Raw genomic sequence first — 17,078 nt, 5'->3', positions numbered from 1 at the left:
GTGAGATCATACAGTATTCGTTTTCCTCTGATTTATCTCATTTAGCATAACGCCTTCAAAGGTCCAACCATATTGTCACAATTAGCAGAATCTCCTTCTTTTATAGTTAAATAATACTCCATTGTATATACATACCACATCTTCTTTATCCATCCACTCATCCGCAGACACTTAGGTTGTTTCTATGTCTCAGCTACTGTAAATAATACAGTGAACACAAGGGTGCAGATATCTTTTTGAGTTAGTGTTTTCATTTCCTTTGGATAAATACCCGGAAATATAATTGCTGGATCATGTTAGTTCTACTTTTAACTTTTTGAGGAACCTACTTATTGCTTTCCATAGTGGCTGTACTAATTTACATTCCTATCAACACTGCATGAGAGTTCTTTCTCCACATCCTCACCAACACTTGTTATTTCTTGTCTTTTCGATAATAGCTATTCTAACAAGTGGGAGGTGATACTGTCGTTTTGATTTGCATCTCCCTGATGATTAGTAATATTAAGAACCTTTTCATATACCTATTTGCCATCAGCATGTCTTCTTTGGAAAATGTCTAATCCAGGTCCTCTGCCCATTTTTTGATTGGATTACTTCTTTTTTTGTTATTGAGTTATATGGGTTCTTTTAATATTTTGGGTATTAACCTCTTATCAGATATATGATTTACAGATATCTTCTTCCATTTGTGAGGCTGTCTTTTCATCTTGTTGACGGTTTCCTTTGATGGACAGAAGCTTTTTAGTTGACCACTTATTGATTTTTGCTTCTGTTGTCAAATTTTAAAAAATCATCACAAAGACTAATGTCAGAGTTTACTGCCTATGTTTTCTTCTAAAAGTTTTATGGTTTCAGGTCTTACATTCAAGTCTTTAATCCATTTTGAATTGATGATTGTGTACAATGTAAGTTAGTGGTCCGGGTTTTGTTCTTTTGCATGTGGCTGTCCAGTGTTCCTAATAGCAGGTATCAAAAAGACCATCCTTTCATTATTTTATATTCTTCAATCCTTTGTTGTAAATTAACTGACCACATATGTATAAATTTATTCCAGGGGCTCTCTATTTTGTTCCATTGGGCTGTGTTTATTCTCATGTCAATACCATAGTGTTTTTGAGTACGACAGCTTTGTACTACAGTTTCAATTCAGGAAGTGTGATGACTCCACCCTTTTTTTCTTTCTCAAGATTGCTTTGTCTATTTGGGGACTTTATACAAATTTCAGGCTTGTTTTTCATCTGTGAAAAATGCCATTGGAATTTTGATAGGGATAGCACTGAATCTGTAGATTGCTTTGGGTAGTATGGTCATTTTAACAATATTAATTCTTCCAATCCATGAGCACAGAATATCTTTCCATTTATTTGTATTCTTCAGTTTTTTTTTCATTAATGCCTTAGTTTTTAGTCTATAGGTCTTTCACCTCCATGATCAAATTAATTCCTAGGTACTTTATTATTTTTTGATACAATTATAAATGGGATTCTTAATTTCTCTTTTTGATAGTTCGTTATGAGTGTACAGAAACACAATAGATTTTTGTACACTGCTTTTATATCCTGTATCTTTACTGAATTTGTTTATTAGCTCTACAGTGTTTTGTTGGAGTCTTTAGGATTTTCTATATATAATGTTATGTCTTCTACAAAGAANGAGTGTTTCACTAACAGTCTATTCTCTTAAATACTGTGCTAATGGCCTCCCATCTAAACTGTGATTTCCTTACATTTGCACAATCCTTGGAAGCACCTGAATTTTAAATTGGTTTATAACTGACTTTAAAATAAGCATCCAATAAGACTACTTTTTAAAAGATTTTATTTACTTATTTATTTTAGAGAGAGAGCGAGACCATGAGCAGGGGGAGAATCAGAAAGGGAAGGAGAGGGAGGGGGAAAGAATCTCAAGCAGACTCCCCACTGAGCATGGAGACTGACATGGGGCTTGATGCCATGACCCTGAGATCATGATCCCAGTCGAAATCAAGTCAGACACTTAACCAACTGAGCCACCAGGTGCCTCAAGACTATTTAACAAGGTTATGACAAATATCCAGGAAATCAAGTTACTGCACATCCTGATATAAATACTAGATACAACACACCAATAGTTCACTTTATTGGAGGTACCAAAGTGAAAATAAAAATAACTTTCTGAGTTATCTTCAAGCTGAATAGATGAAACAGTGCTAGAGAAAGATTATTACAAGAAAAAACTCTGAAGATCAGCTATTGTAATTTTGGTAAGGTTATTAGATTATTATTTACATTAGTAAATTAAGTATATTATCATGCAAACATCAGTTTCATAAAGCATATCAACATTTATCTTTATTTTTAATTAACTGTTTCACTTATCCTTTTTCTTTAATATTTCACTTATTTATTCTGATAAATTGCACAACATAGTATAATATAATCACTACAACCAGAATTCTAGCATTATGTCTGCCACCACACAGTTGTTGACCTTAAACATCACGTTACCTCTCAGGAACACATTTGTTTTCATGGACAAAATAAGGGTTTCTCTGGATTACTAATTTTGAGGTCTTTAAAGATAGTTTTTATTCCCAAATTTTCAAATATGAAAGCTTTTAAAGACTTTTAAAAGTTTATGGTTGGGCGCCTGGCTGGCTCTGTCAGTTAAGCGGCTGCCTTCAGCTCAGGTCATGATCTCAGGGTCCCAGGACTGAGCCCCACATCGGGCTCCCTTCAAAGAGGGAGTCTGCTTCTCCTTCTTCCTCTGCCCCTCCCCTCCACTCGTGTCCTCTCTCTCTCTCTCTCTCAAATAAATAATCTTTTTTTAAAAAGTTTATGGTATAAAGATTTGAAAGAAAGAAACTAGTCATTGTTTATAGATTTTATGGCTACTAAAAAAAGAAAATTTATAGTCAAATTATTAAAATTAATACAGTTCAGTAGGTTGCTAGAACAATATACAAAACCCAACTGTATGTGCAACAGAAGAAAAGTACTTTTTAAATGGTACATTCACAATATCAACAACAAAAAAAATAAGACAACTAAAAATTCTACCAAAAATGTTTATGGAGAAAAATTAAAAATTATAAAACTTAGTTGAGAGCTGTTAAACACATAATTACATGAAGATATACCTTATACATAAATATTTAACTCCATAAAGAAGCCCATTCTAAGTTAATCTAAAATTTACTGCAATGCAAATCAAAATCTCAACAGAGTTTTAAGAATTTGGCAAGCTCATTCTAAACCTAATATGGAAGAAACAAGACCCCAAAATAGCCAAGATGATTTTAAAAAAGAACAAAGTCAAGGAAATCAAGTTACCAGATAAGAAGCTAGTTTCAGTAATAAAAACATTGTGGTATTGATTAAGAAATAAGCATCTCTCGCTTCTTTGACATCCCAAAACCTTCCATGTATTTACAAATCAATAAAGAAATTATCCCTTTGCTCCATAAAATCCTTCACAGTCTTCTTAGTCTCTCAAATGGTTTCTAATTATTTAAAGGTAAGAGCACAGTGGCAGTGGCCAAAATGTTCTTTTTTTTTTTAAAGATTTTATTTATTTATTTATTTATTTATTTATTTATTTATTTATAGATAGAGACAGCCAGTGAGAGAGGGAACACAAGCAGGGGAAGTGGGAGAGGAAGAAGCAGGCTCATAGCGGAGGAGCCTGATGTGGGGCTCGATCCCATAACTCCAGGATCACGCCCTGAGCCGAAGGCAGACACTTAACCGTTGTGCCACCCAGGCGCCCCCAAAATGTTCCTTTTATCCTTGTCACTATTCTCCTCAAAGCACATTTAAACTTCTTAACTATTCTAAATGTTCCCCTATTCAAGATTTTATACACTTCACGAACATCATGTGGAGTGGCAGACAGATCAGCTGCCAACGTGAGGATAAAATGACAGACTGTTAGGAATACATAAGTATATTCAAACTATTATTTGTGTTTTTACAGAGTATATGAGAAAAAGCATTGGGAAGTGACAGGAGACAAGAAGCAGAACAATCAAAGGCGTGAGTTAATATTATACCTTGACAATAACTACAATAATATATTGCAAATTATTTACAAAGCACGTTTACTATAGTTCCAGTCCTTTCATTCATAAAAAATTAGACAAAAATCATAAAATAAAAATAATAATAAAAATTTGAATATATATTTAATTATTTAGAAAATTGTATAAATTAATTGCAATTTCTTTTTTAATGCACTGATATAGGAGTAGGAAAGGAGGGCACAGAGGATATAAAGTTTTTTAGGTAGGATAAATGGTAAAAATTATATATATAAATATATATAGAGAGAAATGAGAGTGACTAAATATTGTGTAGTAGATGCCATAATGAATCTACAAATGAACATAGTAAATTGGAATTAACAAAGCAGTAAAGACTGAAGGCTGGATGAAAATTTTGGATTTTTTAGAAAGGCAACAGAGAGTCACTGCAGTTTCTTGATCGTGGGAGTGAAAACATGAAAGCAGTGTCTGAGAAAGAATTCTAACAGCTGTGTGTAGGATGAGTTGGAGGGAGAAAGAGACTACTAGAGACAGGGAATAAACAGCTACAAAGCTGTTGAAGTACAGAAGCATGTATTATAGCTACAAAGCAGGATGATGTGCAGAAGCATAAAGTACGTGACACATCAAATAATGAAGACTAAGACAATGTAGAAACTATGGAAAAAATAAGTAAATGAAGAAATAGGAGAGGCATTCCTTATATTTATTAAATTAAGTATTTTCATAACACCTCAGTACTACCTTCAACATGTAGATATACATCTTTAAAATTAATAAGGTATTAAGTGATCAGTGTGCATAATAACACCAACCTCTATAGGACTGGAATAAGAATAAAATCAGATGTTATTAAAAGAATTCTCTAATTGTAAATGTCACATAAATATTAATTGTTGCAATTTCTTAGGGAAGAGATAGTTGTGATATAATGGAAATGCTCAGGCCATAAAGTCGAAAGATGTGAATTCAAATTCTGGTTCTATTACATAATGGGAACTTTAGTGGACCTTAAGCAAGTCATTTAACCACTCTGAGTAACTATTTTTATTTTTTCTCTCTTCTTTTTTATTCAAGTATAATTAACATACAGTGCTCTATTCGTTTTAGTTATGCAATATAGTGATTCAACAATTCTATACATTACTCAGTGCTCATCACAATAAGTGTGCTCTTTAATCCCCTTCACCTATTTTACCCATTGCCTCCACCACCTCCCCTCTGGTAATCAGAGTGTGGTTTTGTTGTCTCTTTTTTCGTTCATTTGTTTCTTAAATTCCACGAGTGAAATCATATGGCATTTGACCTTCTCTGACACATTTCACTTATTATATCCTTGAGATCTTTCCATGTTCCTGCAAACAGCAAGATTCCGTTCTTTTTGATGGCTGAGTAATATTCCATTGCTGATATAGATAGATATATAGCTATAGATATATACTTAATCCATTCATCTATGGATGGACACATGGGCTGCTGCTATATCTTGACTATTGTAAATAATGCTACAATGAACCTCAGGGTGCATATATCTTTTCGAATTAATGTTTTCATTTTCTTTGGGTAAATACCCAGTAGTGGGATCACTAGATCGTATGGTAATTCTATTTTTAGTTTTTCAAGGAACCTCCATACTGTTTTCCACAATGGCTGCACCAGGTTGCATTCCCACCAATGGTGCACAAAGCTTTTCTCCACATCCTTGCCAACACTTGTTATTTCCCGTTTTTTTGTTTGTTTTTTATTTTAGCCACTGTTACAACTGTGAAGTGATATCTCATTGTTGTTTTGATTTGTATTTCCTTGATGATTAGTGAAGTTGAGTATCTCTTCATGTGTCTGTTGGCCACCTATATGTTTTCTTTGGAAAAAGTCCATTCATGTCTTCTGTCCATTTTCAAATTGGATTGTTTTGTGTGTGAGTATGTGTTGAGTTGTATGTTCTTTATATATTTTGGATATTAACCCCTTATCAAATATATCATGTGCAAATATCTTCTCCCATTTAGTAGGTTGCCTTTTGGTTTTGTTGATGGTTTCCTTCACTGTGCAAAAACTTCTTATTTTGGTGTAGTCCCAATAGTTTAATTTTGCTTTTGTTTCCCTTGCCAAAGGAAGCATAAATATAAAAATGTCCCTATGGTTGAAGTCAAAGAGATTAATGCCTATGTTTTCTTCTAGGAATTTTATGGTTTCAGGTCTCACAGCTAGGTCTCTAACCCATTTTGAGTTCGTTTTATGTATGGCATGAGAAAGTGGTCCAGTTTCATTCTTTTTCATGTAGCTGTCCAGTTTTCCCAACACAATTTGTTCAACAGACTCTCTTATTCCCATTGCATATTCTTGCCTCCTTTGTCATAGATTAACTGACCATATAACTGTGGGTTTATTTCTGGGCTGTCAATGCTATTGCATTGATCTATGCCTATTTTTGTGCCAATACCATAATGTTTTAGTTACTACGGCTTTGTAGTAAATCTCAAAATCTGGAATTTTGACACCTCCAGTTTTGTTCTCTCTCAATATTGCTTTGGCTATTCAGAATCTTTTGTTGTTCCATATAAATTTTGGGATCATTTGATTATTTCTGTGAAAAATGCACCAACAGCATTTTGATAGGGGCTGCATTGTCTGCAGATTGCTTTGGGCAGTATGGACATTCTAACAATATTGATTCTCCTAATGCAAGAGCATGGAATATCTTTCTATTTGTTTGTACCACCTTCAATTTCTTTCATCAACATTTTATAGTTTTCAGAGTACAGGTCTTTCACATCCTTGGTTAATTTATTCCTAGGTATTTTATTCTTTTTGGTGTAATAGTAAATGGGATTGTTTTCTTAATTTCTCTTTCTGCTACTTCATTACTAGTATATAGAACTACAAGATTTCTGTATATTGATTTTGTATCCTGCAATTTTACTAAATTCATTTACCATTGTTAGTAGTTTTTTGGTGGAGTCTTTCAGGTTTGTATATATAGCATCAAGTCATCTGCAAATAGTGAAAGTTTACCTCTTCCTTACCAATCTGGATGCCTTTTACTTCTTTTTCTTATCTGATTGCTGTGGCTAGGTTTTCCTTTCAGTACTATGTTGAATAAAAGTGATGAGAGTGGACGTATTTGTCTTGTTCCTGATCTTGGAGGAAAAGCTCCATTTTTCACCACTGAATATTATGTTAGCCATTGGTTTTTCATATATGGCCTTTATTATGTTGAGGTATGTTCCCTCTGCTTTGTTGACAGTTTTTATCATAAATGGCTATTGCACTTTGTCAAATGCATTTTCTACATCTACTGAGATGATTATATGGTTTTTATCTTTTCTCTTGTTAATATGATGCATCATGTTGATTGATTTGTGAATACTGAACTACCCTTGCATCCCTGGAATAAATCCCACCTGATCATGGTGAATGATTTTTTAATGTATTGTTGAATTAAGTTTGCTAACATTTTGTTGAGGATTTTTGCATCTATGTCCATCAGAGATAGTGACCCATAGTTTTCTTTTTTTGTAGTGTCTTTATCTGGTTTTGATATTATGGTAATGCTGGTTTCATAGAATGAATTTGGAAGCTTTCCTTTCTCTTCTAATTTTTGGAAAAGTTTGAGAAGAATAGGTATTAACTCTTTACTTTTTCTAAAGATTTTATTTTTAAGTAATCTCTACACCCAACATGGGGCTTGAACCCACAACCCCAAGATCAAGACTCACACTCTCCAACTGAGGCAGTCAGATGCCCCTTAACTCTTCTTTAAATGTTTGGTAGAATTCAGTTGTGAAGCCTCTGGTCCTGGACTTACATTTGTTGGGAATTTTTTGATTACTGATTTGATTTCATTGCTAGTAATCTATCTGTTCAATATTTTTATTTCTCCCTGATTCAGTTTTGGAAGGTATCTATGTCTAGGAATGTATCCATTTCTTCTACCTTGTCCAATTTGTTGGCATATAATTTTTCGTAATATTCTCTTATAATCTTTTGTATTTTTGTGGTGTTGATTGTTTTTTATAAAGTCTTTCGTTTTGTTTTTTTAAGTAATCTCTATACCCAATGTGGGGCTCAAACTCACAACCCTGAGATCAAGAGTCACATGCTCTACTAACAGAGACAGCCAAGCACCCCTGTGGTGCTGTGGTTATTTCTCCTCTTTCATTTCTGACTTTATATGAGTATCCCACTCCCCTTTTTTTTAATAAGTCTGGCTAAAAGTTTATCAATTTTATGACCTTTTCAAAGAACCACTCCTGGTTGCACTGATCTGTTCTATTGTTGTTTTGTTTTGTTTTGTTTTTAGTCTCTATTTCATTTATTTCTGCTCTAATCTTTATTATTTTCTTCCTTCTACTGGTTTGGGGCTTTGCTTCTTAAGTGATTAATCTACTACTTTTACTATGTTTGCAATTACCTGTAATATTTTTTCCTTTCCTAATTTTTTTTTTACTGAGTGACTATTTTTAATATGTAATACAAGGAAAAAACAATCTCTCATAAAGGACTCAAGGAATAATGAAGGAAGTCATTAGAAAATCCCTATGTAGTCTCTGAATTATTGTGAACAGTTAGTGTGTGTTGCAGGGTGTGGAGGAGGAGGCCAGAAATAGGGGCCCATTTTGTCTGACCTTACTGGAGAGAAAGCCACAGATATTTTCAAAGAACCATAAAAACCATGCCCTTCTCCATATTATTTTAATAAGTACAAGAAAATCCCTGAAATATCTTATTAATGCTCCACCTTAGAAAATGCCCTCTGATGTACAAGATATAATCCACAGCAGCTTAAAACACAATGGTCAAAAGTTATACTGCCACCATGACTTTAAAACCAGTAATAACAGGCAATTCATGATTTTTTTTTCAATCCTAGGTTATAGATACATTACCAGAATTCACATTTCTAATTGACATTGAATTCTAATATTCATTATTTTAAAAACAAGTAAAAAGGGACAAGGGACCCCCCCCCCAAAAAAAGCACATGCCAAGGGAACTTAAATAGTGGAAAGGTAGGGAATAAGTAAAGTTGAAGTTAATTTATCTTAAGCAAGACTTTAATAGACCTCTATCTGATAGAAAGAAATGAATTTGAAGTTCCCTGGTGAGATCACCCCACCAATGGATCCCTAAAGTAGGAGTTAGGGAATAGTTTATAAAATTGACTACGGAGCATTTCTAGCTCAATGAAGTTTGCAAAACAAGATTTAAAGGAGATAAAAGGAGTACCTGACTGGTTCAGTCAGTAGAGCATGTGACACTTGATCTTGGAGTTGTGAGCTCAAGTCTCACATTGGGTATATACATACATTGGGTATAGAGATTACTTTTAAAAAAATCTTTTAAAAAAATAAAAATAAATAAAGGGATATAAATAAACACTATTCATAAATATTTCCTTTCTAGCCTAGACCAACCAGGTTCCACTTGGCTAGTTTTTTAGCATACTATTCATTTATTCATTCAGTTCTGTACAATATATTCTGTACAATATATTAAAGTACTGTGAGGATTACAAACATCCCATGAGAACCAGGACTAAAGAATTAAAATCAGTACATACAAAAAAAGTCCCATGACAAAAGTATAAATAAAATATTTATGCAAGAAGGACCTAGAAAGCTCTAGGGGGCATATAAATTGAATCTGGGCATAGGAAAACTAGAAAGAGAGAGGAAGAAAAGAACTATAGGTGGAATGACCAGTGTAAGGCCAATACAGGAACTTATAAGAAGGAAGTGGCTAGAGCATAGGGATTGAAATTAAATTATCAGAATGTCAGATTTGGAACCAGACTGCAAACCCTTGAGTACTAGCATAGGGGACTTGAGCTTTATTTTGTATAAACTGAAAGTATGAATTAGGAGAGATGAAGAAAAAGGTTTAAATTAGGAATATTAATCTTACATAATGATTAAAATATAGAGTAAAGAGGAAAAAAGGAGTCAGAAAAGCTGCTGGATTTAACTATAGAAATAGCTTATCAGACAGGGATCATTAAAAAAACTCACATCCACCAAACTTGTAGTAGAGCTAAATCATATTTTAAGAAAAATTATGTACATATTTAACTCCATGAAGTTAATCTTATGCACTCAGCCAAAAAAAAGTAGGGGGTTAAATCTCCCCCACCCTAATATGCAATGCATTTATTCTCCAAAGTAAACAAGAGATGGGAGCTATGATTCTACAGCCTCTCCATCAGTCTCAATCGACTGTACGACTCTTATAGCATGAGCATCATAATTCTACTCTTAAGGAGATACACTTCCAGATAACATATCCCCCAGTCCTAAATAAACCACTTCGTCAAGTGTTCCACCAGAGGAAAAGAAAACAGTAATCTGTTCTAGCACTAGAAGACAAACTGGCTGTGTCAGACTTGATGAAAGACAATACTATATTGTACTTTATGCACTATTTAAGAAACTTTCAAGAATAATTTTGGCTCAATTTTTGTTTCACATACCAATTTTGGGGTCTAACCTCTGCTTAATGCCTTTTTTTTTCTCTCATCTTAAGCATCTTAAGCATACTGGAGGTAGCAAAACAGGGATTTAGTACAAAACAATTATTTGAGGGCAGAAAACTTCCTGAAAAAGTGAAATTTTTAAAGAATTAAAACCAGACAGATAAAAAAAAGTATCTGAGGGTAGGTAGGGCTACAGAAAGCATGGACACAAAGTACAAAACACCTGTCCTCCATGGAACTTAGGTATACAAATAATAGTATGTCTCTTTATTTTCCCATATAACCATTAAAATCCCCTCCCCTGAGTCAACTTTTTGAAATACTACTATAAATTTCAGACAAACTATTTACTAAAATGTCTTTTATATCATATTAACATTTGCTAAAAACTAAACTAACACAATTTAGGAAAGAGAAGTGTTTTTATTTTTAAAGTACAGACTTGTGTTTGCTTTGCCTACCTGACAAAGTATTTCCAAGTCACTTGTTTATTTATCCAATACCTATTGAGAACCTACTATATGTCAGGCACTGTGCTAGATGCTAGAAGTAAAAATGAAATAAAATATAATCCGTATTCCTTTCAAAGAGTTTATAATCTAATGAGGGAGACATACTATAATTAATATAATCATGTTATAATCAAAGTATACACACGATACCACAGAACCAAAGAAAGGGGTCAGGAAAGGCTTTTTTAAGAAGTACTAGAGTAAAGTAAATTTGGAAGATCAGGTATAAATTAAGGCTGTGCTTCCTAAACTTGCTTGTGCATCAGAACCACATCTAGAGCTGATGTCTACGCATCGCTTAAGAGTTAGTGAATTAGAATTACCAGAGGCGAAGCCAAGAAATCTATATTTTTAACCACAAGGGATTTGGAATCACAGCCAGGTTTTGGTAGAAGTGAGCCAGAAGTACAGACAACTGTTCCAGGCTCAGCGAATGGCTCAGTATGGTGGCAACATGTGAAATACGTCAGAAGATCAGAGAGAAATCAGAACAAGAGTAGAGACATGACTAATGTGATATTTCAAAGAGGACCCATGGAATTGATGTGACCTTCCAAAATAAAAGGCAATCACTCATGTCATGTATTTCAACAAATGATTTGTGACATGGACTAATTTCTTACTGAAGTGTATGGGAAAATTAAACGCAAATCCTTGCATCTCAAGACAAAGGTAAAACGCTCCCTTGAAAAACAAACAAATTAAAAAACAAAAACAAAACAGAGCTCTACTCATAATTTTTATTAAATGTAACAAACATCTTTCTCAGCATACGTACCCAGAATATGAACAAAAGTTATAATACTTTTTAACTTAAAAATGTTCCATATGTATAAAAATAAATTCAAACTGTATTTTGAAATTCAAGCGTTAAAACTAAAACCTGTTCTTAATGATTTGAAGTTTCCAAACTGTTATTTTGTAATATTTTGTTACTTCCTAAGAATATAGTTAGAGATATCTTTATACTTAATTTCAGGTCCGAGTAAAGTAAGACAAGGGAACGGGCTTAGCACGATGAAGTGATTTCATGAAAATCACCACTAACCCAGATTTCAAACTCAGATCTATCTGGTTGCAAAGCTCTTTCCATTCTGCCTCAAATGAAGAGAGGAACATAGGACTAAATAAATCAAACCTAAATAACTGAATTGAATGCAGTTTCTTCTATAATTACGTTGGTAGTAGCAAAAACAGATCTATCATATCTGACAAACCAAATGTAGAGAACATGTATCCGGGTGGATGCATAGGGGTTTTGCCTGTACTTGAACTCCCTCATGTAATTAGGAAATATCCCACTTTATGAGTCTTCATAGAAGGCAGAGCCCACCTCCATTTATAGAAGCTAAAAATGCCATACAGTCATTCTTCCTGTCACCCCTTCAGCATGAACATAGGCACTTTAATCTGTGCTCTGCCAATATGACTTTCCCACCAAGGACTCTAAATTAAGAGCTAGAGACAGTGAGAAGCTGGGACAGCAAAGGCTGGATTTTGGAAGCAGGCAGCAGCAGCAACATTAAGTTTCCCAAGGTAATGGTAGCAGCTATGCAGTAGCAGAGCCTAGCCAGCAATTTGTGGCAGCATTATTGCCACTAGATGGTTTTATGCTATGATTTTAGGTGTCTTTCTTGCTACCTAGTCTAACATGTTCCTGACTTAAGACTATATACAGCCTTCCCAGCAATTTGGTGAGCTAATCAATACACTTTCAATAAATCACTTTTATACTTAAATCAGTCAAAATTGTCTTCTGTTGTCTACAGTTAAAAACCCAGACTGAAGCGTTTAATAATTAAATAAATGACACTAAATAATTATATTTTATCAAATCTTTTCACCTGATAAGGTATTGATTGTTGTTATATAATTTGCCATTATGTTCTTAAGTAACAGCTACTTTATACATGATGGGATGCTCTAACAACAATAAAAAAAAAAAAACCTTCAAATCAGGTTTCTTTATTTCTTCCAAAGCAACACAAAAATGCAAAAATAATTACAATTGTCTAAGGGTAATTTTCACTGAAGTTCAGAGTTAAGCTTCATGAAGAATTCTTACCTGTCAGGAATACCTAGCCTCTTGACACTTCTGTAAACAGAGAGAGTATTTGCAACATGTCGATAATTAAACCAGAACCGGGATGTACATACCTAAAGTGTTAAAACAAATATATTATTGTTATGAATCAAAATAAGCCACAGCAAAATAAGTTACAGCATTATTTCTCTTTAAGTAGGATTCAGAGATACCTAAAAAAAAGAGTATATCATAATTTAGGCTTACAAACAGGAAAGCATATAAAAAACTGTCAATAAAACCAATCTCTCTAGAAAAAGGTCTTTCATAACTGCTATTAAATAGAAAGACCATTCAGCTTAAGAGAAACCTAATCTTTAGGGAATTTAATCAAATACTGAACAAACTTACTCTCGATATATGTGATTCTATAATGTTCCTATGTCTAAAAGATTAAATTCTTTAGAATCAAAGGCAATGCCCATAATCTCTTCACAGAACAGAAAATTAACTATCTTGGGTTATATAATGTTCCTTTCACTCTGGATTGCTTCCTAATTCTAGTTTTGAAAAATGTTAGATAGATAGATAGATAGATAGATAGATAGATAACATACAACACACTTCTACATGCACATAAGAGAATACATTATAAAGAAGCTGATGAACCGAATAAAAAACTAGAAACAACCCAAATAAGTTTTACATTTAAAAAAAAAAAAAAGAACAAACTGATTCCTAAAAATGATACCAAAGGTACTAGGCAAATCTAACGCCATGCCTCAAAAAAATCAGCCCTCTGGAAAATCCATTCCAAAGGAAGTATACCTACCCCCGGAGCACCCTCCCTATCTCCTACCACATGTCTTTGTTGGTTGTAGGTATAATGACAGCTTTGAGAACCACATAAATGGTCCCGTCCCTGCAAATAGAAAGGAACTACAAGATTTTTTATTGAAATGAATTTTTAACCCGGAATCAAAAAAGGAAAAGACTATAATTTTTGACTGCATTAAAATGTAAAATTCCAAGTGTCAAAAATACCATAAAGTCCTAAATGAAATAAAAAACTTGAAATAATTATAACTCAATATGAAAAAAATGAACAATTTTCAAAAATGGGAAAAGGATGAGACCAACCATTTCATAAAAAAAGGTTTTCAAAACGGACAAGAAACTCTTAAAGATGCTCAACTTTTATCATAATTTAAAAAATACAAATCAAATTGATAAATATTCAAAAGTCCATGACAATTCACAGTATTGGCAATCGTGTGAGGAAATGAGTAACTCATATCCTACTGTTGGGAATGTAAACTAATATAAACCTTCTAAGAGGGTAATTTGCAACATATATCAAGTTTGAATATATATTTATCTTTTGATTTAGCTTACATAAGTACACAAAAATATGTAATCAAGAATTTTCATCATAACATTGCCTGTACTAGCAAAAATTGAAATAAAAAAGCTAGAAATCTACAGATTCCATAACTTGAGCAGAAACAGTTTAATTTGTATCTGAATTAGTCATAATAAAAACCAGAATATTCAGTGCATTTTACCATAACCAAAAAGCTTTTCTCAGCTCTTACAGTATTTAAGCATAAACCAAAGAAACTGCTTTCATTTTCACCACCAATTTACTAGACATGAAATGAAGGTGGCAAAAGAGAAGGGACCAAGAAATATCAACTTAATATAAATTATTCATATTCTCAAAATGAAATACAAAAAAAAAGGCCAGTTGTTACAACAGCATGTGATATGATCCATTAGTCCTTTTTAAAGGAGGGAGGGGTAGACACAAATGTAATTGTATGCATTGCGAATCTCTGAAAGGATACACGAGAAAATAGTAATCGTGATCATAGAGAATAAAAATGGGAGTCAAAGAAGGGTACAATGATTTTTCAGTTTATACCATTCCTCACTGTACTTTTTTTTTAATCATGAGTAAGGATTATCATTATAACTTTTTTTTTATTAAACAGGTGCAAAAATGATTCACTCGAAGCAGATCTTGAAACTAAAATGGAATCCAGTTTTCCTTCTATCTCCCTCTGGTGGCCAAAGTTTCTCAGTCACAGTACAATGGCAAAGGGGCATTCCATTTACCTCTAATCATTTAGTCAAGACTAAAAACAAAGTAATTCAAACTGGTAAAGAAAAACATACATTTTTTTAAATCTAAGTACATAACACTGAAAAAAAATGCATGTTTAGTACTTTCAACTTGGCCCTGGTCAAATTTCACGATTTTCCATTTAAGAAAGCATAATTCACTGAAGTCTCACTTTACTAAGTCTGAGTTAATGTGTAAAATATTGCACACAATACGAAATTGCAATTGTTGTGAAATGCTCAGTAATAATTCTTTTTCATCCTCATTTCATTTCTCATCTGAGACCCAAGTTACTGAGATTGAAGAGGGCCTCAGTTAGAAGTTTACCAGACAAGGAAAGCTTTAGTGAAGTGTGCAGTGTAAGCTAATAGGCTCTTACTCTAAAGGATGAGTCCTTTGGCAATTAGTTGTCTGAATATAGGCACTTACTCCCTCTTTTAAGAATTCCTATAGAGAGACTAGTCATTGAAGAGCCCTTGGTGTCCTGAAGAGCAAGTTATCCTCTGGAATTGGTGGATCGTGGCCTGCCTCCTGATAAGTTTCCCTCTCTTTTAAGTGGTCACGGAAAACCTGTCTCCCTATCTTAAGAGCTTTTGTTCGATTCCTTCATAAAATCTCTTTTGAGGGGCAGCAAATAGGTGTTCTTAATTGAAGAACAATAAAATGACCCCCTTCCTTTTTTACAAAAATCATTTCCTTTCCTGCCTCCTTATTTCCTCATTCTTTCTTCTAGTCAACTCTTTTCTACAATTTTTTCATTAAGTCAAATTTATTATATCTTCTAATCATGTAAATGTCATTAAATAAATCCCCAGCACCAAAACTATTATCCAAATACTTTCCAAGCGCAGAAAAGACAAAATTGATGATGTGTATTCTATTAGGGAAATTAAAAATACAAATTTATAAATTCAGATAAATTAAGATGATATTTTACATCAAGGAAAAAAAAGGCAAGAGAAAAAAACAGGCCAATAAGCAAACCTTACTAACAATCAAAACAATTCAAATTAAAACAAAATTTAATTTGTTACCCAGCAGTCAAAAAGAAATGGCAAAAGTTAATAATACACAGTTGTCTTGGAATTAGAAAAAAAGAGGTATAGCATTCTGGAGAGCAATTATGCTCCATAACTTCCCAGCCTATGGCTTAGGAATTTATCCTAAAGACAAAATCAGTCAAGTTCACAAAGGTGTATGTATAAGGCTCTCCAACATAGCCTTATTTAAAATAAAAAATTTAGAATCTATATGCCCATGAACTAGGGATTATGGTACATTCATAAAATACAAAATAATACAGCATTTGGAAATGAGACTGGATCTCCATATTGACAGGGGAAGATCTCCAAGATATATCGCTATGGGATTGCAAAATAATAGGTATAAGATGACCCCAGTTACATAAAATTATTATCTTTATGCTTATATGTGAAGGGAAAGAAGGCCAGAAGAATCAAAATGTTAATTCTGGCATGTGTGGAACTTGAAGATATTTTCTCAGTCTTCTTTTTTAAATTGAGGTGAGAGTCACCTAACATAAAATTAATCTGTCCCCTCCTAAACTTTTCAGTATAATTTGAATTTTCTATGATGATCATTTATTTTTGTGGGCAGAAAAAAAAAATTTTTTTAAATAGCCTAAATAGAGAATATTTACACACTAGTATTACAGATAAGAAATACAATTACTAGTTTCCATCATTAAAATAATTGTACATATTTCTTTTAGCAACAGTATCCCAAATATATTCTTATATTCATTTACACATCACCACTTGACAATATAATGAAGGCCTAGAATATTAGTTGATATAAGGTCAATTTAAAATATAGCCAAATCAAAGTAAGGAATTTGTTATATGAGAAAATAATTTTTTAAAAATTTGATTCACACAAAATTTCTCAGACACATATCTAAT

At 33.1% G+C, this 17,078-nt stretch overlaps 1 protein-coding gene across 1 annotated transcript in view; it reads right to left on the bottom strand.

Annotated features, from left to right (window-relative positions):
• The window catches only part of PIGK (phosphatidylinositol glycan anchor biosynthesis class K), a 111,432-nt gene that overhangs the window by 90,791 nt on the left and 3,563 nt on the right, over nt 1–17,078 (bottom strand). Inside the window, exon 3 of the mRNA XM_008690703.2 lies at nt 13,074–13,165. Within this exon, the coding sequence (XP_008688925.1) occupies nt 13,074–13,165 (92 nt within the window). The remainder of the gene's footprint in view (nt 1–13,073; nt 13,166–17,078) is intronic.

The sequence above is a fragment of the Ursus maritimus genome, unplaced genomic scaffold (assembly GCF_017311325.1).
Source record: "Ursus maritimus isolate PB19 unplaced genomic scaffold, ASM1731132v1 scaffold_12, whole genome shotgun sequence".
Classification (NCBI taxonomy): domain Eukaryota; kingdom Metazoa; phylum Chordata; class Mammalia; order Carnivora; family Ursidae; genus Ursus; species Ursus maritimus.
The sequence above is the reverse complement of the archived record's forward strand: the minus strand, read 5'-3'. Positions and strand labels throughout refer to the sequence as shown.